The following is a 25,126-nucleotide window of genomic DNA, read 5'->3' as shown; positions in this document are numbered from 1 at the left end:
AGTGGAAACAGACAGTAGTATCAGTCACCTCCTTCACCACAGACTCAAACATACATTCGCTTCAGCTCAATTTAACATCTCCACTATACATGTCCAACTGTTGAAACATCTCAATATCCACTCTGAACATCATTTTATTTTACCTCTCATTTCCAGTTCTGCTACACTGGTCCTAAAAATTAGTTGCCACAGTTCAAGACAGGAATGCTTTAACAGTGAGGCCATTTTCACAATGCTTCTCGAGTGTTGTATTCAAATCCGTGTCTAAACCTTTGTTCCTCATCAAATAGTTGCAGTTCCCTGCACATCCATTTCTCTAGGAGAGTCTGACTGTGTCTTTGCCCATGCGGTAATATCCTGTGCTTCTTCCCAACAAATCTTAAAGGTGACATTTTGAAATAATGAGATAAATAAATCTGAAAATTAAGTCAAATATGGGTGTAGAAAAGAAATGATATTGATTCAAAGAGGCACTTTGTGTTTTTGTTATTCGGCAGGCACTTAAAAATCATTCTCGAAAACATCAAATCCATAAAAAAAGGGGATGGCGTTCATACTAAACTGTCACAGTTCAAAGCTCATAACATTGACCAGAACTGTCAGACAGTGTACATAGAGTATTTGTTATTGTCAGCTATTGTTTTACTCACTGCTGCTCATTCATCACTGTCCCCCTTTGCTGCTTTTACACACATTTCTGTTTATCTGTTTGTTGGCAAAAGAAGTGGTCTATGTTTGCTTACTTTTAATTCTGTGAGCCCAATCCATCTTCCCTGAATATACAGACATACAGGCGTATTATTTGCATTTGATGATTATAATTCCCACAAAAAGTTCTACTCTCATTTTTATGCTTTGTAGGAATGGTGGGATAACCGATGTGCATGCACACATTCATTCATTTATTTACGTGTACAATAAATGCAGTCAAATCCAATCAAATCTAACATTCCATGTGACACACACACAATTGAATTCAAATTGATAAAAATCTCTCTTAACTTACCTCTAACTTGAGCACGTCATGCTGCAGTTTTCTCTGAAACTCCAGGAAGCTTCCTATGGTAAGTTTCCCCTTCAGGTCTTCCCCAAAAAAGTAGGTCGTAAGAGCAGAGCTACAGCCGGCTGTCTTCAGCGTGTTGCCCGTCGTGGAGCGGTCGCGGTGACGCATGCCCATGCTGGTCTGGGACCGAATGATGCTTTGAACCTGGAAGGAAATGAGGGGTCCATTCTGTAAGTTGTGCTAAGCATGAATAAAATACAGAGAGGAGTTGAAATCTTAATGTCACACTCTGTTTTGACGGCCAAAAAGTGGGAAAAGACTAAAGTGAGAATAGATATTGGACTGGCCATTTGATCGGACTAACAGCATATGATCATAAAACCACTGTGGTGCTACACAGAAGTTGGCCAAATGTCATCTCGCAGTTCAACATGCTTCTGGTAGTCACTCACCTGTTCAAACTCCTCAAGGTCCACCTCACCGTCACCATTCAGATCAAACATCTTGAACGCAATTTCAAAGTTCCTCTGGGGAGCTGCATGCCAAAGTACAAAAAGACACAAAGCAGCTGAAGTTGAAATCAATACAACACAACATGGGAACAGCACGGTGGACTGAATCGACACAAGGGTTCAATACAGACTTGGTAATTACACATTAACTGAGCAGTGTCTCCAGTCTTCATTGGTCTTAACTGCAGCAGCATGGAGCAGCTGTGGTTGTGTGACAAAACACGCACGAGAGTTGTGTCTCCTTCAGTTCTCTCCATATTTATCAGGTTAAGTAAGAAGTGTGGACTTTATTTAACAACTACACAAACACGTTTTTTTCATAATGGAGCTGGGCCATATCTGTGGATATTTAGGGAAGCTTTGGTACCAGCCATCTTCTATCATATTAACGCCACCACTGTTTTAAAAAAAAAAATCCTGAATGGGACAAATCTATGAGGCATCTAAAGATGAGCATCATAAGGTTAACCTTAACAGACAGAGTATAATACATCATGTGAGCTCTACTCTGGGGTGAGTTGGGATGCTTCTGGCTAGAAATGCCCTCCACTGGACTGTTTTTGTGACTGCGTTAAATGGGTTGAAACCTGGCCAAAATAGTCCTACTTCAAACGTACTTTCCCTCAAAAACCTCCCCAAAGGCTCACTCCATGTGATGAGATTATAATAAATGAGGCTGTGCTGATGATAAAGCTTACCACACATTGCAGATGCAGCAGATGGGGCTACATTTTCATTTTCAATAAACTGACACTTCTGAAAGGGACGAATGAATGGAGGAAAAGTGAGTCCAAATAAACCTGAATGAGACGCAATACCTTCCTTCTTGGTTAACTAAAAAAGTGTGAACTGGACTGAATAGATAACACACCACTAGGGCAAGACACCAAAGCAAGAGGGAAAAAGCATGTGAGCCGTAACAGCAAAGGATGGGAGACAGCAAGAGGGGATTGTACTGTTCCACTCGCAAGATCCATTACAGTTCATCAGTCTACTTACTGGACAGCACTGTAGTGAGGAAGATGTAGTCGGAGAAAGAGATAAGGCCACATTCTCCCAGGGTGAAAAAAATACTGTCTTCGTCCGCGAACTTCTCCCGCTCCTGAGCGATCTTCTGCTCCCACAAGAGGACACAGAAATGGTTATAAAACTACAACATAAAATTTTAAAGGTGTGTTTGTGTGCAAGCAAATGTGTAGGTTGCGAAGTGCTTTGTCCAGACCTGAACAAAGAGCACACTGCTTGCCTCCACACAAACACAACAACAGTGCTTCATCAGGTGAGTAAGAGTCATGCAAGTGCTGCATACACATGATGCCGTTCGGGCAGGTGAGAGTGAAGGTGACAAAGTTTGTGAACAAGTAATCCACCAGAGGCTGTACTCACAGTGTGGAAGTGACAAAAAGAGAGAGAAAACATCATGAGACAAACATACACACCTATAATCTCCACTACAAATGTACTCCTCAAAGCATTATCAAACACAGATAACTGGAACATTTGGGTTAGCATGTGTACTTTCACAGCATTGCATGAAATTGTGATTTAACTACATGCAAACTACACACTCGGGGATAAAGACTTGGTAGACAGTTCCGTTAAATAAAAGAGACAGAGTGGGCATGCCTAGGGAGGGAGCACATGAGGGGGCCACGCTGAGCCCTTGTGGAGTTACCTCTGTCTGTCAGAGGTCCATTTCAGAAGGGGAAGGAGGAGAGACAACTGTTAGAGCACAGCATGGCCTCTGCCGTCTTTAGCAGGGCCTTCAACAACAAACATTCTCATTGTCACACATACACTCAAAACATCTGTCAGACAGGATCAGGGTGGAGCAGCCAAGTGCATGGGAAAGTTACTCATAGACTATCACCTTCAATTTGGCACAGTGGTGGTTAATTTGAATAATAAAATAAAAAATAAATGATTGTAATTTCTTTAATAGTTGTTTAGTTGCTAGAGATGCTTATTTAATGGTGAACTGGGAATCAAATGGTTGACTCAGCAGTAAAAATAGACACACTATGCTTTGCTGCTTTTCACTAAGCAGCTTGGCACTTTATCAATTGAACAGTGGGGGAAAAATAAAGAATCAATAACAATAATGAGACCACACTGTGGGAGAATCCTCTACAAAATAATAGCCAGATGGATTGCCTTTTCAAAAAGGCACACAATTCCACCTTGTAAAAGACAACACTCAATTTCGACGCTGTCGAGTGCATATTTAATTTACTCCAGAAGTGCCTATTCTAAAATTATTTTTGATAGGACAGAGGGCAAGTGGGAGGAATGTGAGAGAAAAGTTATTTTTAGAGTGAGGAATATGAGGTATTTTAGATCTTGGAGCCATGATAGGTTGGGATGAAAGTGTTTTAAAATGGAGACTGCAAAAAATTGCACACAAGTGTTAAAATGTAGTCCCGACGGTGGAGAACAGGAGAGCCTTTCTTTTGGCCAGAGACTGACCCTCTATGTGTCTCTAGTAAACAGTGGACTGAGATGAACACTCACACACAGACAACTGAATATGTGAGTGCATTCGAAAAGGTTCCAGACATCTGCCCACATAATCATGCACATCAGCAAAACAAAGACCGCTGTGAGAAGAATCAGCACGAGGCGCACTTAAAAGAACATCATATTCAGCTGCACTCGAGAAAAGTCAAGGGCAAAACGCCTCCACAGCAGAACCAAGACATGTAAACTAATAACCAGGACGCATGTGTGTGGTTTGTTCTAAGGGTCTATCTTACATGAGTGTAACCAACAAAGAAAATGTTACTTTGTAAATAATCAATTGTCAAGAACTGAACATAGACAATATGGTGGAATCATCACGGTACAGAGGACGAACACCCAACAATTGTTCACAGATAAACACTCAACAATGGATAAAGTGAAAATATAAATGGTTGCCAAACTGTATGTGTTGTGTGGTGTTATGAGGTCTCAAAGCATCAGGGAAAGGAGCTCCTCACTGACATTAGAACCAAAGAAACCAAAGTATTAGTTTCTTCAATTTGTCAGAAATTAAGATATATTATCAGATCTGTGGTTGTTGCACGTCCTTTTTGACACGCTGGTCCTAACTGAGCTAAAGTATAGCATCATTGTTATCATCTTCCATCAAAGAGTGAGTGAAACACTAGGTGATACATCACCAAACCAATAACCAAACTGTACAGGAAAGGTCATAATTGAGCTCAGCTGCTACTGTTACCCTCTTAAAGATTTATAAACCCAAGACTTCAAGTTCTGTCTGAGAAGCAGCATGCTCGGAAGATGGGGCTGAAACTTGCTAAAATGATCCCAAATGCACTAGTGTTTTTTTTTTATTATCTAGAATTAATCATCAAGTATTTTCCCAAAGCACCATATAAAACTGTTAAACAAATTGCTCCGATGATCAGGCTAATTAACAGCCACAGCATCACATCAGTAATTGCCAACCGATGTGAGAGAGTTCTCCGTCTACAAATGGAGAGTGTCAGTACACATTAGCAAAAATCCGTCATTGGCCAGATGTTGCGATGTGGGCTCAGACGTTTGAACCAGCCAGAGAGAGCTCTGGCAGATCTATGACACAATAAATGCTGCTGGCATAACAGCAGTGCAGCCACATGTACACTGTACACACAATGAAGCACAAAACAGACGTACTTGGGTCAGCGTCTGGCCACGACTTAATCTCTCAAGTGAACCAGGAAACTGAGAAGAACTGTGAGCTGTCCTGGCAAGTTTTCAACTCGCCCAATTTTGAACAATCCAGCAAATGAGACTCCCGGAAGTCCAAAACAGCCTATGGCTTGTGAGCAAAAGGCTAAATGTTTTTCTGCTCAGTTCACATGACTGATTAAGGATTTCTCTCCCACATCACTTTCAATGGGTCCATGTTTGTTCCAAGCACATTACTACTACTGAACTAGAAGTTTGTATGCTAAATTTAAAATCAGGAACTACATTTATACGTACAAAGCCAAAATTTTCGGAGGAATCGGTTAAAAGAGGAACGCACAGAGAAACCCCAGCCTACTTTTAAATTAACCAGGTTAAGGTCATGACCAAATGTTCAGGATCCGCAATAAAGTGATTGAAATGGGTCCGTCCTTCTTTGTGCAACACTAGAGCATTTAGATTTTGACACAGCATTTGAACAGCAATTATTACAGCGCAACAAATTCATGTAACTGGTGAGATCACTTTTGGAATCTCCAGTCTTCAATGCAATTCATTTAGAAGGTGTTAATTTCCCCTGTACAATATAGGTATAAAAAAAAAAAAAAAGACAAGCCGCTGTTTTTGGTAGGTTGGCAAGTGCGTAGGTGGCAAGAACATGAATGCATTAGCTTTCCAACCTCAGTCCCACGGGGGCAACAGAGCAGGTGTACAGTTAATAACTCGCAATTATTCAGGGAGCAAACTCAGAGTAATGGACCCTAAAGCAGTACACCCAATAAACACTTTTTTTCCAGTCACCGTGGAAAGGCAGCTGCCTCCAAAGAGGAGGCAGGAAGAAAATGAGCCAATCCCAAACCTCTCAAGTGAGGAAAAGTGGGGCAAGATGAGAGCAAACGCTGCATCCATCATATGCTTTAAAATTCTACCACATTAAAACATGAGCGGTCCAAGCACTCAAAGGAGTCAAAGTAATCAATTTTAAGGATTTCATTTTCATTATGTTTTAATCACTTTGGGTTACTTGTTCACTACACTTATAAGTTTTTATATCATCTTTTAGTTGCCTGTTACACTAAATGAAAGCTGTATAATGTGACTGAATTTTTTTTTTGTACAGACATACTTTCACGATGACACCGATACTTAATGATAGAGCAGTTATTGAAAAAAAAAATAGAAGAGCAAAACCCTGAAGCTTCCTGTGGAGTCAGAAAGATTAAGTATGATAACACAGCATATCCAACAAAATGACCTTTGACTGAGAGGTGCCTAGACAAGCCCAGATTTCCTACAGAAACCATGCTCTACTGGAATCATGCAGTTCTGGATCAATCCAGAAGATGGATTTGAGAAGGTTATCAAGCACATCAACGCAGCCTTGATATTAGCTAACAGCACCATATCCTGGTCCAGACCCACTCTGTGATGCCACCATGCGCAGAGAGTAGGCACCACCACCAGCAGCTACGTTCTCTGTGAGTAACAGGCAACTGAGCACAGCATGCTGGGAAAAAAAGGCCAAAGCGTGCAGTAAGCCAGGGCTGTTCTTCATAAGATGAAAAGATGAGGAAAAAGTGTTTAAGTAGCAGGACGGAGAGGAAGTTCAGGGGAACAGTACTGGATCTACTTAGTCATAAGTAGAATTGTATTTTTTTCGACCACAGCTTCCAACTAAGCGCCTTACTGAATAATTGTCCAATTTGTTATACATCTCAGCCTCACAATAGTTGTCTTAAATTTGAAAAATTCATTTTCGGACTTTACTTTTGCATGATAGGACAGCAGTGTTGAGAGCAATTTAACTGCCAAGTATTTGGCCCTACCTTGAGAGGCTCAGTATAGAGACACAAAGGGCACTGGGAGGTCTTCAACTAACAGGAAGAATGGCTTTGTACATATGATACAGAGTACACACAATTGGGTGTGTAGCCTCTTTTGTCTGACACTCCCCATCATTACGAGTGGAGCAGGTCGTGACCTGCTCTTTGCTGCACCTAGCTTATCTTCATTCACCCTGACTGACAGCCATTGTGACCCGACTAAAGGCCAATTGGTCTAGTTGATAAAGCTAATAAAGCTAGTGTTTAGCCATTGTAACAGCAGTAAAGCTTACTCATTTCCAGGCTGATGGTGAGGAGGCTTTATAGTGTTTAATAAAGACATGTAATTACTCCCAGCAAGGAATACACTGAACTGTGTGACTGCATTTCAGTTAAACTAGAAAATAAAAATAAAAGAGCCAAACAGGAGGTTATATGCATTACATAGAGCTGATGACCATAAAAACCATATACTTTTAAAAGGCATACTTAAATAAGTGGAGGGAAATGCAAGAAAACCAGACATGTTTGCCACCATCATTGGGTTCTTGCTGTGATTTAAGTGAGTAACTACTGAACTCCAAACAGTCACTGCAAGTGGTCAACTAATGGGCTTCTGAAAGAAAGGCTACAATTTTCCTACTTTCCTGCTGATTCTAATGTTTTGGGACGTCTCCACTTTAACACCAAGATGCAAACTCAACACTTCGTTAAGTGTAAAAGGATTGGAAACGGACACTTGATGATCATTTTGGCTGCTCTTTTATCAACCGTGATCATAAAGAGCTGAGGCAGGACACTTACTGGAGCTGAGATGTAGTAGGCCAAGTGTATGCTGTTCCCCTGGACTAACAGCAGTGAATCGCTATTCCCGCCACATTCACCGTGAGGGTGGGAGAGTGAGTCATAGAACAAAAACAGACTAAAGAGGGAGTAAGTAGTGACTACAAAGTGAAGTTTCCCATTCAAGTGCACACATGCTGCTCGGCACACACCCCATACCTGCCAGAAGTCCTGGAGAGAGGGAGGGAGGGACGCAGTACAGAAGGCGAGGAGACAGCGAAAGAGGGGACCGAGGGAAGTGGGGGGGTCATGGGTAGAGAATGGGTCAGTAGATGGAATGATTGGGGAGAGCACAGAGACAAAGTGGGAAATTTCAGGAGAGGGATATAGTTGATTTATCGCAAGGGGGAAGGAGAGAAAAAAATGGAGGGATTATTTGTTACGTGGATGAATCGGGATGACTTGATAATAACGACTTAATGACAACATCAGGACACTTTATGGCAGGATTGTGGGGGTATATGGCTGCTTTTACAGTTGTAAAACAACAATACAGGGATGGAGCACAAGAAGAATGAAATGACACATTTGGTTCAAAATACAGAATCAATCCCACGAGAGGCATCTAAAATAACTGGGTTCCCAGTGCAAGAAAAACAAAAACAGGGTGAGTTCTCACAGAGCAGTGCTGGTGCAACAACAGAGACGTGTGTCCTCTGTACAGACTGAACCTGGAACAAATTAGTATCAGCAGGAGCAGTTGAGAGGTTAGAGGTTACTCCTGCTGTCGGTTAGAATCCTCTTGGCAACAACAGTCATGTCTGCTTTGCTTGCTCAAACAGTGAGGAATGATACACACAGTTGTTTAAAACAACTCTCAGGTTACACTCACACTGCTTGCTACCTCTTGCTGGCCCATACTGGGCTCTCGCATTTGTCACCGAGCTCCCTGATGAAAAGGTTCCTTTTTTTCTTCACCACATGTGCACTCGCTTCCGGTTTGACACACGCCCGCCATGCCCCCCTTCAGTTAGACCAAACCCCAACTGCTTCCCTACACTTTAATGAACAATCCAAAATACAGAGAGGAGCTAAAGCACCTAAAGCATCTAAAGCACAGTGCCCAAGATGTGTGGATGTGAAGGAAACTGTCTCCATTTACACATGGATTAACTGTGCATAAATCCATAGACAAAATTGACTAGTCTGTTTTATCTGCTCAGTGTTTTCATGTGGAGAAAAAGTGCAAAGCAATAAGAAAAGGTCACATTTTTACGATTCCTTTCAGACACACATGGACTGTGTTCAAAGCGTTTCAGCTAGTAACTGTTGTGGTCTATTCCTAGTGCGGACAAGAAAGCCCACCAAGGAGAAGGCATGTGTGGCCCGCTCCAAGGATAATCCCCCACAGAAAGTTAAACCAAAATATAAGAAACTGTGTTTGGGTCTTAGTAGCAGACTGCGGGTGTCGACTGATGGAGTCAACAACAGACTGATATAGTGGAACCCTAGATCACTGGCAGGAAAAGCCATCACAGAATTTGCCTCATTATCATGTTCTAAATGGTCTGCAAATCGCCATTGTCTATGTAAATCCCGATTAAACGGACACAGAGGGGGAAGAGAACATTTGTAATTATGAGTTGTGCTCTTTGGATTTCACTTGATGAAAACGTGAACCCTTACTCATCATGAAATCAGCCCGAGGGATTCTCTAATGAGGTTGGAAATCACAATGATCAGGCTGATGCTTTATCAAATGAATGAGAGCTGTTCTGTGAGGGAGCGACTCTCCCTTGGATCAACTTGGGCGGCAAACCAGTGAAACATTTGCGTGGCAGAAGAACATCATTAGCCTTCACTGTGCTGGGCACGTTAAGCTTATCACAAACTGACATTTCCTGACCAACCCAACAACTGAGGGCGAGAACACACAGTAATAATGACGTTTCACATCATGTTCTACAGAGATAAAGATTTACGGTCAATCATTTGTATTAAGGGGACAATAAAAATTTGATGATTCACATTGATTTTGATGATCTTTCAGATGTTTTTTGACCACGGTCATGACCCAACATTTATGACACCCCTCCACCTTGAACATTCTCATAGAATTTTTTGGAAGAACATCATTTTATAAACACTAGCCCAAGAAACACTTTTTTTCAAAATCGAGGTAAACATGGTGATAAGGCAATGTCATCATCATAATTGTTTAAAATACCATCCGAAAAAAAAACATTGTAAGACGGCACATATCCTGAAGTTCACCTCTAAAAGGTGATTAAACTTGATTCAGTCAGGTAGAATAGGTATTTAGACTATAAATCAAAACAAAACAATCATCCATTTTACGTATGCTCCCAACAAAATTGTTGTTGCCATTGAGGTTTACTATGTTAGTATAAGCTCAGATCCGCAAAATATAACTCCACCTAATGCCATATTTCCATATCGGGTAGAAATCCCTTATTTTAAAAAGGTTTTTTGGATGATGCTCACTAACACCAATGGCTGCCGTCACAACTCAACTCCAATTACCAGCACCGATAGGCTTGTCACAGACCCTTATAGAACATTTGGAACGACCCGAGACGAACCAATCCAGACCGCCTGGTGGAAAGACACCATAAAGGTAGTTAAAAATGGAACCAATCTGTTACATTTCAAAACAGTCAGAAACATGTGAGCCAAACTTTTCTTAGAGAAAGCAGACACTAGAAATACAAGAGAAATTATCAGCATAGCCAGACCTCACCATGAGTAAACGCGATAAGGGAGAATACACTTTATAAGCATAAGACTCCACTGATCCTAAGCCATGGAGGAGGATAAAATTCTCGGCTTTGTCAGGAAAAGAAATGACATCTTGTGAAATATTATTAGAACACAGCATTTCTGAGAACATAGGATCGCTCCAGTGTGCTTGTAATCCACTTAATGTTTACTCAATCCAATAATGCTTAACAGAAATTAAAAGTTGTGAGACACATGATGTTATCAGAAAAGTGAATTTGTAGTCAACAGTGTACCATCTCTTACCTTTCCATCAAAGCGTTTCACAATGAACTGATCCAGGCCCAGGTCTGTAAAACAAAAATACAGAGAGAAACATGAATCACTCGCATCACTCTCAGACAAGATTTATGCTGAGCGGGAAGCAGGAAGAATGTATTTACTTTGGTGACATTATTGCAGCTCTGGTAGTTGCTGACACGCAGTTGAGATTAATACCAGTCATTAACAACACATTTCCGTTGAGCTAACGCTTAAAAAACAATCATCAGAAGTCACTTTCAGCATTTGTTGTCATTAGTCTTTATGATTTTCTCAGCCATGGTTTAGTAGCCACATTTAAAGGAGGGGAACAAGGACAAAATGAAAAGGCAGTAACAAGATTTGAAATAATCTGAATATTGATAGAGTAGATAATGCAACATCACAAAGTAGGATTTAAGCATCATCTGAACAACGACATAACCTTATGTTCGATTTTAAAAACTTAATACTGGCATGTAGATACAAGAGCAGAATTTTGTAATTTATGTTCTATGATAAACAATGCCAAAAGAATAAAGCCATTGTTGTTACGGCTTGTCAGGTGACCATGATCATCAAGTCAAAGTCTTCCATAAAGACCAAAAAATGCAGCACAATCTCTTGGGTAATGAAATAATCCGACAGGTTGAAAATGAAGCCCTCTGACTCTCAAGCCTCCTGCAGGGAGGGATCAAATGTCCCTTATCGCCTCCCTGCGAGCAGTGAGATCAGCTTTGGTTGGGACCTGTTAATTGATACAGCAACTGCTGTGCGGCGATTTCCCTCAACTCAGCAGGATATTGTAGCTCAGTCACCACACTATATCCTCTGTTGGCATTGCTGAACCAACGGAGAGGATCTTTTCTTCCATCAAAAAAACAAGAGCTGATTCTCTAGTAAAACTTGAAAGTATTGTACTGTATATGCCATGATCAAAAAGTTCCAGACTACAGACAAATCCAGAGAGTGTGATGAAAAGACAGGGTAGACTCACTCTCAGGCTGCTTCTCATTAGGTGTGATGGAGCGTATGAAGTCCTGGGGCGTCATGTAAACCTCAGCATCTCCATGCTCACCGATGACCTTGAGTGTGGCGAAATAGCGGAAAATCTTGTCTGGAGTTGAGTAAGCCCTTATCCTGTTCTCGTACTCCATCACCTGCCAAACAGACAGGAGGCACAATTTGTGACACTAATTCTACTGATTAAACATGCGTCGACAGTGCCGGTGTGCAGACGGAGCCGGGAGTGACAAGAATACCGAAAGTCTTCAACCTTGTAGCCCGTGAATCAACTTAATCAAAAAAAAAAAAAAAAAAAAGAGAGACGGTTCTTCATGTCCTTCAACTGTCTGATCTGAGTCACATCAACCAGCCTCATATTTGACTCACTTTCATCAACAGATGACTGACAAGTCTTGTACTAAATATTTGGAGGCACTCTGTAACATGATGAGTAATTGTGGCTAGGCAAGAGTTTGAGCTGAAGAGAAGCCCCAGCCTTTAATGGAACTGCTACTGGTAAACATGTTATGCTAATGCTGCTCAGGTCATGAGCTTAAGTACACAGTCTTTGGTGAATGGGTCGAAGAATGAGGAGCTTAGGCTTCATGCTTGGAAACAATTGCAATTCAAATTTTACCTTTGTCGAGACAGACCGTGGACTTCCAGCGAAACAATGATAATTTATCTCTCACATTTTTTTTTTACAGTTTGCTACCGTCTGCCACAGTTTTCAGCTTCATATTCAGAATATCTTTGGATGGAGCTTGTTTGCAAAATCTCCATAAATGTCGACACATAAAGGGCAACCATCACTGCACGGCTGAGAGGTGATGGGACAAAAATAGCGAGGGATGGCAGTCTGACCGTGGTAAAACCCTGGACACACTGTCATGTTTCACTGGCCCTCATCTCATCAGATTTACAGGCTACTGATCTCAACATCACCCACACTGAGAATCAGAACTGTTATTTTCAGCTTTCAGGCATTTGCTCTGGCTCGACTCAGTGCACACACTGCTCATGCTTGACGGAGATGAAATCAAAGTCACATCAGTTATTTATAATTATTCAGAGATCACGCTTCCAAAACGAAGAGCAACTTCTAAACAGTCGATGTGTAAAATAAGCGATCACAAAATTCGTGGTTTGAGTCAACACGTGTCAGTGATACACAAGCATTTAATTTCAATTTTTAATTCACCAAAAAGAATTAACGCCAGATATACCATTTCCATTTCAGTTTAATTGAGTTAAGTTATACAAATAAGTGATCATTGGACATAATTGGTTTAAAAACACACGCAAAAGAGCGCATGAATCACGGTCCAGCTGAAATCAGATCGTGCATCAAACTAAACACTTCTTTGCCACTCAGTAGCTTCTTATATTCGCAGCAGTAAATGGACATATTGACCTTTTCTCTACCCATTCTCCTCATGATGGTTAAGTGGCTACAAAAGCAAGATGTGCACATTATTGGGTCATCTTCTATTTCTGGTCTGGAAATGGAATTAGTAGCCATGGTACAAGCTGACTCAGAATGAGGGTGCTGTTACAATGGTCATGGATGAGCAGCCATTCTAGAGAATAAGTCTGATATACTGGCTTCGAAAACATTTTACCCCACAATTTACCAGTACAACACCATCAAGTTGGGTTTGTATTCAAGCGTACAAATTCATGAATGGTCAGTGAAAAACGTGTTACAGTATCTTAGCATCTATGTGGCTTTATAGTTGACACAAACTAGAAAAAAAAGCACTGGAAGACAAGGGAAGTTAATTTATTGTCAGAAGGCGGTGTCAAACGTGTCACGGTTAAATGAATGGCCAGATTTTACTGTAGTGAGTTGGCACTCCTGTCGCACCAGTGAATCATGCCATGCTGCTGTGATTCACAAAACAGTTTGCTCCCCTGACATTTACGCTTCCAACTGAAGTCTAAGTGCCATTGTGAATTCTTGCCATGGTCAGTCATGATTCAGTCAGTGGTACAGACTCATTGCATCTCTCATATTTCCTTCCTAAGACAAACGCTTCTCAGTGTGATTTTACTGCGCAGCCAAATTAAAAACAATAAGATCTGGAGGTAAATCCAGGTTGTTTATGAGCGATGAAGTGCCAAATGATTCCTCCCCTATAACATTCTGTCAAACTGAAAAGAGGTTTGCATATTGAACATTGATTGGGGAGGTCGTTCAAAACCATTCCAGAGAGGAAGTTAATAGAAGAATGACTGAATGCTTGGTTGTTTATTGGCTATTGATTACCTTGCGGTCACGGAATCCAGAGCGGGCCTTCTTTTTTTTCCCGTCTCCGCCCTCGTCCTTAGCCTCTTCATCTCCACTACTGGCCTCCACCGATTTCTCTGTGTCTGTATCAACATTCGGATCCCTCACCAAATCCGCTTCCGCGCCTTGTGGCTCAGCGTGTCGTACGGACGGCCCGGCATCCGCATACGCTCTGGTTTTTAAAGAGAAGAAGAAATTGAGGTAGATAGTGTAGGACAGTATTATGCAATCTGTCAAGAGGGTTAAGTGTAGCAATATCTCTGTGCAACTCACATCAAGGTATGAATATGTAATGTAAATGAGGGAAAACTGATGCTTAACTGGATCCAACCCAAGAGAGGAGCCAAAAGAGAAATGTGTTGTATCGCTTTCACTTAGTTTATCAAATAAATGGTGGTTTAACGTGGCAAATCCTTTAAGGCAATGACAAATAGCAGACATAATAATAATAATAATAATAATAATAATAATAAATAGCTGAGTTTATTGGGGAAACGTAAATAATCCATTCAATAATAAATGGGCAGGATAACTCCTGCAGTGAAGCCCTGGAACAGTCTCGTCCCATCAGTCTCAAACACTGTGAGGCATCATCCATCACGCTGACTCCGGCTGCACAGTCATCGTGTCCCCACAGAGCCTTCAAGTCAACACCCTCTCTACTACTTTGCCTTAACCATACAGCTGCTTCTTTTTAATAGACAGCCGTGAAGACATTGTCACACCCTCGGGGTGGTGGCTTGGAATGTTGACAGCACTACAGGTATTAAACAGGGCTGTTGTCTCAACTGTTATGTAATGTGGTCAATTCAATTTGGCAAGATCTTTCACAGGGTTTCCACTGGTATAGAGAAGACAAGGGTGAGCCTTAAATAAGGGCCAGTTTGAGAATAGCAAATCCACTATGGAAAATAAATGAAATAAATGTACATTTAAAAAATAATTTTAAAATATGTTTATGGATTATGATTTTTTTTTTTAATTTTCTCCCACTTTTTTCATGCATGGTTTTTGTTTTTGCAGTAGGAAGTCTTGTTCTTGTTGGCTCAAGATGGACATGCACCGATTCCAGTATTCTGCAAGACTATTTCAAATCAGGCCAAAATGAAAACTAAAAGTTCTTAAGTCTACTTATTGACAGAACTTGTTAGTGTCATTGAAATGAAAACAGACAAAATGCCAGATGAATGTTTTTAGTAATGAAACATGTCTTAGTGTCCGGTTCTTGTTGGTTAACTGTTGTTGTTACTCCTTCTCCTAGTCCTTGATCCAAAAAACAAAAAAAGGGTCTCACTGTCAACCACCATTGTTGTCAGAGGCAGATCACTGGTTTTGTAATCAGTATTATAGATTCAAGATTCAAGAGGTTTATTTGTCAAAAAATACAGACATATATGCGGTACATCGCATGGTGAAATTTTTTGTGTCCCTGCATCCAATATAAGAAAAAGAAGTGTGCACACAGGATGCATACTATGATAAGAATAGTGAATTATACAAACAGCAGTATGAAGCAACGGTGCAAAGTAAAAATAAAGTCATAAGTGCATAGTACATAAAAAGAAAAAAAAAGATAAGGCTATTTATAAAGCAATGTGATCATAGTTTTCAAACTGTTCAGTCTCGACCTCGGCATAAAAACAGAAAAGCAAACAATATCTACATGAAGCAAATAGTATTGGGCCAACCAAATGAAAGATCCTGTGTTACCTTTTCCAGAGGAGACCAGCACTAGCAGAAACGCCTGTCACACCGGCCAGTGCTGCAAGCATAAGCCTCCTTCGTCCAGATCCATGGACAGCCCCGCTGTGATATGACCGGGATAGGCGAACCAAGCCGAAAGATACAGCTGACAACGCCCGCAAGCGGAACATTCTGCAGAGACAAATTACACCCATTTCATCAAGCTACTGCATGAGTCCAAGTAAAGGTCTGAGTGCAAAATATGGCCCGCAATGTTGTTGTTTCTGGAGCAAATATTCGACTCAAAATTTAACAGATAGCAATTTAAGGATTCCTGAAGAGCTAAAATCAAGATACTAAACCTAGGACTAATCTCAAACAGCACAGCTTTAGAAGCTTTAGATTAATCTTATGCTTTCCACTGAAAAGTTACCTATGACATTCACGGCATAAATGCCCCCGAATTGTCACACTTTAATTAGAAAGCTACACAAAGATGAGCTTAAACTAATTGCTGGCAGTGAAGTTAAGCTGCAGGACGTCAATTTCAACTGGGCTGATGCCTAATTTATAAGTGTGGTGGAAGATGATTAACAATTAAGAATGTAGTTGGTGGTGTGTGTGTGTGTGTGTGAGTAGGTTCTGTGGATGAACTTTTCACAGCAAGTTGGGGTGACGCCTGGAGCCCCCTGCCAATATCCTATTAGCAATTCAAACACCATCAAACTGACTCAGCAGAGGGAAAAAGGAAGACGTGGAACATGCTAATTGGGGTGCTCAGTAGCCCATGACAGGTAGAAGGGCGGCAGTTTAATCAAACCATGTTGGAACTATGCTCGAGGAATTACATGCAGCACAGTGGCAGACTGATGGAACAGACCAGAATAGACCATTTATTTATTGTCTCATGCATTTCTCAGCCAGCCAGGGTCGGTTTAATAAATTTCTCTTACAACAGTGGCCACACACACTTAACACCTTAACACTTGAGTCCAAGTTACAAAGTCTTAAAGTATGTTTCGGAGAAAATCTGGAGAACTTGTGAAATAGCAAGTCAGGGGAGGATTTCTCGGTGTCAAAATTATTAGCAAGATCACAGGCGTAATTTTCATCACTTCAGGCATGTAATAAGCCTGTGTCACATATGCTTTTAAAGTAACCTAATGTTTAGTAAAAACCTATTATAATCATCATCCCCAGCACGTCCCTCCTACTTCTTAAAACAAACTGACGCCTTTGTGCAACAATGCTAGGCTGGCATGTGTACAACCATGTTTTCAACTTTGTTGTGCCAGAGGCCCATTATTTTGTTACTACACTCTTACTACTTGGAGGTTTTTCATAAAGTTACACTTCTGAACACGCAGACACACTCCAGCACCAATTGCTTCACAGATATTTTGTGGGAAATCCTGCAATATTTTTATGGCCTCCAACGATATGGAGGCCGTCCAACCATGGCATTCCGGGCACTTACCCAACACTGGTACGTTGTAGATTTTTGTCTTGTCTTTACAGGCAAAATTTTACCTCAGACTTTTCATTAGATTAAAGGTTTTTAAATGGTTAAAAACATGTATATATACCGGACTGTCTCTTTTGACAAATTGACTGTACTGTATATAATTAAATATATTGCCCTTGGAAGAGTTGATGTTTCCCCCAGAAGAACTATATTAGATTTCAAGGGAGACGAATGTCTGGGTGTCTGATCAACAGGAGAAAATGAAATTGATGGATGGATGGGTTTCTATCACTGTGATGGATTGGCAACCTGTCCAGTGTTCTCACTCTTTCATGTACAATGCAGGTTTCATTCCCTCTAGTGTCAGAAGAAATGTACGAATGGCAGGCTGAAAAAGCTCCAACTATTCTCTCCATTTGTTCATAATATTTCTGTGATAATTTGTGTCACGCAATTCCACGAACGGTCAATAGGTGGAATGATTCTTATTAAACAATTACTAAATGGATAAAACATCTAAATTATGTCGTGGTTGACTTTTCTAGATGAACTCGTTATCTTATATCCACCAGGGGAATGTAAACAATGATGACGAGCTGTTCCGCTGTAGCAGAAATGTGGTATTTATGGTACGGTATTTTTCCATAAAGCACTATCAACATGTTTCAACAATAAGAGAAGCTAAGGCATTTTGATTATCACATCAAATCCAGGTGTTATTGTGTACGTGTAAGTTGCAATAAACATGTCATATCGAGGTTACTTTCCATTCCACATTCACATTCTCCTTAAAGCATGTCGCTATATACAGTGTCTAAGATTCAAAGACACCATATTAGCACTATATCTGAACATATAATGTGAGATGTTGGAGACTCGCGTAGTTACCGAGATATTTTGCTAGTGATGCTAACGCAGGCTAGCAAGCTACTGTATACGAGACGTGACAGCTGACAGCGAACGCGATTCAGAACTCGAATTAGGAGCGAGAAAGGTGATATATTTACTCACACGAGCGGTACCACGAACACCAGTCAGTCCTCAAGGCGAAGGTACAGTGCTTCTGAATGCGAAGGAGACTGCAGAGGTCCAGCTGCAGTTCCGTGTTCATGGGCAGCAGTCAGGGGCGGGGCGGGGCGACATGTCACGCAGTCGGCTCAGTAGTGCACTGTACGACTTGTAATATTGCAGGAACTGCCACTCTCAAACAACTGTCACTCATAGACTTACAGATAGAAAAAAACAAAAAAAATCTAGTTTGTATATTTCCTCATTTAAATCTCTCTTTTAAAAAATGTTTTAACACCCCTAAGAAATAGGGGAAGGAAGATTTTTTTTAATACATTTAATTTAATGAAATTTAAAGAGGGAAAATCTTGACTAAAATAGTTTTGCCGTTCATTACAAGAAAAACTGTAAACTTTGGTACAACTCAGTATTGATCTGTTTCTAACTCACTTCCTCATTCCTGTAAGCGCATTTCCACACAGCCTTGAAAAACTCCAACTGTTCTGCGGCTTTAAGTTGATGTTTGACTGAGAATACAAGAATATCCATGTGTGTTTAATATTATGGCAGAACTGTCACACTCAATCACATGCACTTCTCACTATGCACTTCTTGTCCACAGTGTAACAATTAAGAAGACCTGATAAAATAGTCATACAATTGTCAGATAATTTATCATGTAGCATTTGCAAAGTATTAGAGGAGAATGAAACCAACATTCATTCAATATCACAAAGACAATTCTAAATCTCAGGAATTATATCCTGACAGATAAAATACCATGTGAATGTGAAGCATGTGTGCCTGTGTGACACTTGAGTAAATTCTGTGGCCTGTATTATTTTAGAAAGCACAACATGAATCATGCATGCCAATAACATTTGTGAGTCCAACGTCACTGACAATCGATTTGAATGAGATGCAAAGCTTGGTCTCTGCTGTCAGTAAAGCCTGTGTGAACACAACTGCGGCATTTAAAGAGGATGATTTAAAGATGGTGAGTCCTGTCGGGCATCACACCCTTTTCTCCATGACTGTGTTGTTTAATATTAATTATTACATTAATTATATTAATTAATATATATATATATATATATATATATATATATATATATATATATATATATATATATATATATATATATATATATATATATATATATATATATATATATATATATATATATATATTTCAGTTGGACAACACTGCAGTATATACAATACATTCTGCTTGGAAAATGTTTTTATCCTAATGCATTGCCTTTAAATATCATCCACATAAGAAACAGGCCTTGATGTTGAAGGTTAGTGTTGGTTAGTGCTACATGTTTGCCAAACTGTTGCCTAAGGTTGTGCTCCGGCATATGTGCAACCTAATTTATTTATATATGCCACACCGCCTTGAAAAGTGAAGCTATAGCTTAGGTGATCAGTCAATATATTGCTAATCCATGAAACTATTAGGTTGACAAACGGCCTGCATCAGGGGGCATCAGTGGGCTGTGGTGAGTAGTTTGTCTTGGATGACAAATATTTAGGAAGGGTTCCAAAAAAAAAGAAAGAAAAAAATAACTGGCAAATGTTTGATGAGATAAACATCCTCTTTTTGTCTTCCTGCTTTTTATGGGAAGAACATTTACTGTCTTTCATGCTGTCATTCTAACCCACAATGAGTATGAACCATTTAGAAGAAATGAGTCGCTACAGCTTTGTCATTCGCATTTTCTTTTATTCGTTTTTTTCAAGAAAATTGCGTGTGACATAGTGCATTAAAACGACTTCTTATTGAAAGTATTGTCCAAAAGGTCATTATTATGAATGTAATTAAATACCTGACTCAATCATTTTCTTTCTCTGTAGTTGCAATGAAGAGGCCCAGATCTCACTCGACCTCCTAGGGCAGAACATAAATATAGTTAAAATTAAATATTACATAAAATCAAATGGTGTGTTTTTATTATTTATTTTTCTCTTCCATGATACTTGAGTAGCAAGTGTTTTTTTTTCTGCCTTGTGGCTTGATGGCCACTCACACACTGTTGTAGGGGAGTGCCAACGTGGTTCAAGACAACCAGGAGTTATCATGTCTCCATCGTGCCGTCAGTCTGAGCTGGGCCCTCCACCAAGTTGGACATGGCTGGATCACCTTCCTAGAGTCTGTTCTCTGAGCCTGAGCTTTGTCTTTGGCTCACCAAAGATACTTCTGTGAAGGTTAACTATGTAGGTCTACCTACAAAACAACAGTAATTTATACAGCACTATTGCATGCTGACTGATGGCATCATCTTGCAGTGGCAGGGCAAAGGTGCAGTGGGAGATAAGGCAAGCACAGCCTTCGCAGCACAGTAACAAGCGGCCAACGACTGTTTCAGCTTTTACTGAAACTGTGAGAGGGAAGTAAACAGACATTTGCATGATCCAGATAACTACTTGTGACTTAGTGCGCAATAATGAATTGCCAAAAACTTGGTTTCGGATGAGAAATACAGATCAAGTGGGACTGATTTTGAGTGAAAGAGAGCCATTTCACAGCAGCTATTAGTGTTTGGGAGCCATCTGAAGAAATTCATGGTCACACGTCGTCTAATTAGGGTAATGTTACTTTATGTAGTGGATGATTAGTGATGTGTTGAAATACACTGCTGCATCAACTTGTGTTTGAGCCAAAGGCATTTCAATTAATGGAAGAGCTTCTTCTGGTTTGTTTTACAGCATATAGTGCAGTCTGACAGCTTTCTGAAATTCAGCCAAGTCAGCACGGTAGCAGCTTTCATGATGGGGAACTCTCAGTGCTGCAACAGAACAAAGTTTAGTATGCGTACCAGCCACCCAACCGACATATCCTGAGGAAGATCCGGTCTCAACAGAATATCGATGACATTGTCACATGACTGCGACAGAAGTGTTTTCTTTATTAAGAGTAGCTATAAATTGATAAACTTAACCTTGAACAATCATCTATCTATCTTTACTGCTACTTAAGTTTAAAGATGCCAATATTTGTTTGTGAAAGTCACTTGAATGGACCTTTTTTTTTTCTTTTTCAGCGATTTACTTCTGCCTTTACTGCCAAATTTTGTCTATGTTCAAACTAAGTTGAAAAGTTATGGAAGTGTTTGGATGAACTTTTCAGGAAATATGTGAAACAGGGCAAGGAAGTACTTCAGATTTTTACTTCAGGAAATATGCACGCTCTACAAATTCTTCAAAATAACACCAAGCAAGACTACAACAGAAAGCATTCCCGCTAAGAGCCTTGAGCAGGTCCTTGTCCACCACTGACTATTTGCATTTAAATTACTAGTCTGACAGATGAAAAAGAAAACGCACCCACACACACAAAATAGAATTAAGCACAATATATTTAAAAAAGATAATTATCTTTTATCGTAATTATCGTTTAGGAATATTTTCTCAAAGAGTTAATGCAAACAGTTCAAGTGAAAGTGAAGTCTTGGGACATAAATAAATGAAGAGGTATTGGTTTTCTCCAACACAGGTGGGGACGAAGACTGTTGCTGACCGGTTTCAGGAATTAAACATTGCACTAAGGAGAGTATCTGTGTCAGTCATTAACCAAAAAGGCCATTACCGCCTCCATTACTTCCATTTAGAGTTGCTGAATAATTCTGGAGGGAACAAAGCTCCTCACGCTCCATTGTGGGCTCTTGATTCTTCTATTTGTGGACAGAAGCCGTAAATTCATGTACATTTGGCAGAGCTGTGCGAGTGGCTTTGAAGATGGGTTCAATTAGACTTGATGCAGTGAGATATGCTTTTGGGACAGCGTCTCAAGAGTGGGTGAAGGACAAGCTAATATTAGACACACAGTAATAGAGGGCATGATGACTACCAAGACAGCCTGACACACCGACTGCACACCAATTATTACAGCCACATATTTGAGATCAACATTTGGTAACAATTCAATAATTCAAAAACCCACGCTGGCCTGTTGATACGCTGCACAAACCTGTGAAGTTCTGTTGAAACTGTGCTGGAGTTGAACTCTGATGTCTTCTCTATTTTTGCAGCTTTACGGATCAAAATCTGAGCTCACACAATCACTCAAAAAAGGCCTGTATCCCGATACCTCCCACTTACCCCTAGGATCTTTTCCATTGCACCAAAGTCTAATGTTTGTACTCCGTCACAAAAGAAAAAAAAAGCCTTTCCCCGATTCACTGCCCTGATAAGTGGTTTCCTTGAGGCCACAAAGCTATTTTGTCCCACTCCCTTGAGTCCTCTTCGCAATGTGCTTTGGAAAAACATTTTTTGTTTTGCCATTAAACATGTTGTGAGCGCAGCAGTGTGCTCATGATATCAAACGTGTGTGATGTTTGATCAAAATCAGTTCACATTTACTTTCAATTTAAGTACAAATGTCATCACTTGCCGGCGAGGTGTTGAAAAATGAATGACAGATAACTTGTCTGACGCATGTAGTCTAGCAGGTGTGGTATTGTCCTTGTATAACACTCGAAAACCCAAATTGATCGTGGCACATGGAACACTAAAAAACAGCATTCAAATCTTTATTTTCCATTGTGTTCCTTGGAGTTTTTGTTTGTGCTGTCAGAGCATTAGTCTAATGATATTTTTGGAGATTTTAAACAGTGTATTTGCGTATATTCCTGCAAAAATGCATGTGTGTGTTTTGTTCGTTCGGTATGTGTATTTTTGTGCCGTGCCGCAGACTGTATTATAAATCGTGCCTTTCTGTAGGGTTTGAAAAACATTTGCGTGTGTGATTGTTTCATTTTGTTAGTGTGGCACATAGACATTTTTTCATGAACATATTTATTGAGGGGTCTTTATTGGGTCTGTCCTCTATATGCAATGCATATTGCAGAATTGACAATAAATCTAACTAACCTTACCTTTATTTGTGACACACTAATGCATACTTTAGGGTTAATTGGGAACACAAAACTGCGTGTTTGTTAGTGGTTTTCTGTCACTGGAAATGTCCAATATGCCTCCCACCTGCTGACGGCTGGGATTGGCTCAGTTGACCTGCGACCCTTGAGTGTCACGCGAAACACCAGACACCAGAATTTCAAAGTGAATTATAAAAAATCCAATAACATTTTGGTTGAATAGCTGACAGGATTGGATCATCAAGCTATTTTTTTTTTCTGTTTTATAGATCTCCAATGTGGTTTGCACGTTAGAACAAGACCCCAAGTAGAGGATTTGAAGATGTCTGTGTAATAAATACCATAGTATTTAATGTACAAGATGCAAAGATATTTGTTCGATTAGTCTGGAAGTCTTCTGGGTTTACATCCCTTATACTGTATGAAGCAAAAGTTCTGACTTTAATGTCGAAAGCTCATTTGACGGATCCCTGAGCACTTTAATCTTGACGTTTACGTCCAAGATTTTCCAGCGGCGTGGTGTGTTTTTGCATACTGGCGCAACACTGGGCATGTGTATGAAGCGGTAGTCCAGCCCCGCAAAACCGCCCACCACCCTCCCTCTTCCCTTCGGTGCGTCTCGGTCCGCCCGCAGCAGTCTCCTTCCCGGCGAGCGTTCACTACAGAGATGGCTGCGAAAGTGTGCAGATCAGTCCTCCTGTTGTCCCGGAGCAGCGGAGCGGTGGCCGGCAGCCTCCCCGCACTAGTCGTCTCGTCCCAGCGACACCATCAGCACATCAGACCGGTAAGTCCCAGGACTGGAGCTCGCGCGTAGTGAGGTGTAGGACTGGGGCAGGCAGGACCGAGCAGCGGTGGCTGGCTAAGGAAGTAGCGCTAACTAGCTGGAAGAATCCCACGTACCTGCCTTTTGTTGTGTCTCGGAAAGGCTTCGGACGAGTCGACGCACAGTCCCGGGCTGGTGTGTTGGTCCACGGTGGGACGTGGAGCTCTGACAGGCAATGCAGTTTTTTGGAGGGCTTGAAGCCCATCAACCCCCCTGGCGCTGCCCTGCCGCTCACTGGAAGCTGCCTCTCTGCTTTCACCTTGTTTTATCTCCCATTTCCGCCTCGTCCTTCAACTTTGTCGCCAAAATCCGCGCTCGGTGCCTTTGAAGGCGATGCTGCTGGAGGTGTGGATTATTCCCGAGTATCTGCAGTGGAGGGATCGGCTTCCTTATCGACCGCTGGGCTTGTCTTCTTTTCATTTTCGCCCAATTCAGGTTGTGATGCTTTTGATAAGCGAATGGGCTTCGCGATGGTGCAGCAGAGGGAACTGCCACTAACCATGAATGATCCACCACCTCTGAATGATCCGGCGGGGAAACTACGTGTGGGCTCCTTCATGTAACACGCGCGCACACACACACACACAGATGAGACTTCTCTGGAACATGGAAGTCCACACTTGGATGATGTCAGACTCTCCAGCTTGCCTGCTGCTTCTCCCCTCCCTGTGGGTGTTTCCCCATTCAGATGGGAGATCCTGGGTTTTCCTGCAGGTCCTGGACGTCAGCTCTTCCTGTAGCTGATGCGCTTCTTGTTCCCGTCTCGCTGACCCTCTCAGAAGAAGAATGAGGAAGTCGATGCAGCCAAGCACACAGACCCTGTATTTGAAGCTCGGACTGTGTTATTAGTCTGTTAAACTCTGCAGATCTTCCGTGTCGCTCCTTGCTCTTCAAGACGACTTGCTGTTATAGATGCTACGGTCGCTGCTCGTCTCTGCTCGTCTCTGGATGTAAACAAACGTCTAGTGTGAATCCTTACTAAGGAATTTTGTGATGAATGGGCAAACTGCTAATGACTACAATTAAATTAGAATGGATATGATTAATTAGCACATTGTGATTGTGTGAGCAGTTAAGCCGGATGGTGTCCGGCAATGCTCTTTTCTCGGACTCTTCAGCCTCCATTGATGCTCCCAA

The 25,126-nt window shown here is 41.0% G+C and overlaps 2 protein-coding genes across 3 annotated transcripts in view; one reads left to right on the top strand and one right to left on the bottom strand.

Annotated features, from left to right (window-relative positions):
- micu1 (mitochondrial calcium uptake 1) overlaps window positions 1–18,430 on the bottom strand; it is a 29,039-nt gene extending 10,609 nt beyond the window's left edge. The window contains exons 1-8 of the mRNA XM_053876129.1: window positions 18,290–18,430; window positions 15,841–16,005; window positions 14,110–14,302; window positions 11,833–11,995; window positions 10,842–10,885; window positions 2,515–2,629; window positions 1,456–1,538; window positions 1,007–1,207 (exon numbers count right to left, since the gene is read on the bottom strand). Of these exons, the coding sequence (XP_053732104.1) occupies window positions 1,007–1,207; window positions 1,456–1,538; window positions 2,515–2,629; window positions 10,842–10,885; window positions 11,833–11,995; window positions 14,110–14,302; window positions 15,841–16,004 (963 nt within the window). The 5' untranslated portion in view covers window position 16,005; window positions 18,290–18,430. The remainder of the gene's footprint in view (window positions 1–1,006; window positions 1,208–1,455; window positions 1,539–2,514; window positions 2,630–10,841; window positions 10,886–11,832; window positions 11,996–14,109; window positions 14,303–15,840; window positions 16,006–18,289) is intronic.
- Window positions 18,431–23,673: 5,243 nt separating this feature from the next.
- Window positions 23,674–25,126, top strand: part of mcu (mitochondrial calcium uniporter) — a 63,047-nt gene continuing 61,594 nt past the window's right edge. For both annotated transcript variants that reach the window (XM_053874795.1, XM_053874794.1), the window contains exon 1: window positions 23,674–23,950. In XM_053874795.1, coding sequence (XP_053730770.1) covers window positions 23,834–23,950 — 117 coding nt within the window. In that variant the 5' untranslated portion in view covers window positions 23,674–23,833. The remainder of the gene's footprint in view (window positions 23,951–25,126) is intronic.

The sequence above is a fragment of the Synchiropus splendidus genome, chromosome 9 (assembly GCF_027744825.2).
Source record: "Synchiropus splendidus isolate RoL2022-P1 chromosome 9, RoL_Sspl_1.0, whole genome shotgun sequence".
Lineage (NCBI taxonomy): Eukaryota > Metazoa > Chordata > Actinopteri > Syngnathiformes > Callionymidae > Synchiropus > Synchiropus splendidus.
Note: the sequence above shows the minus strand (reverse complement) of the source record. Positions and strands in the feature narration are given on the sequence as shown.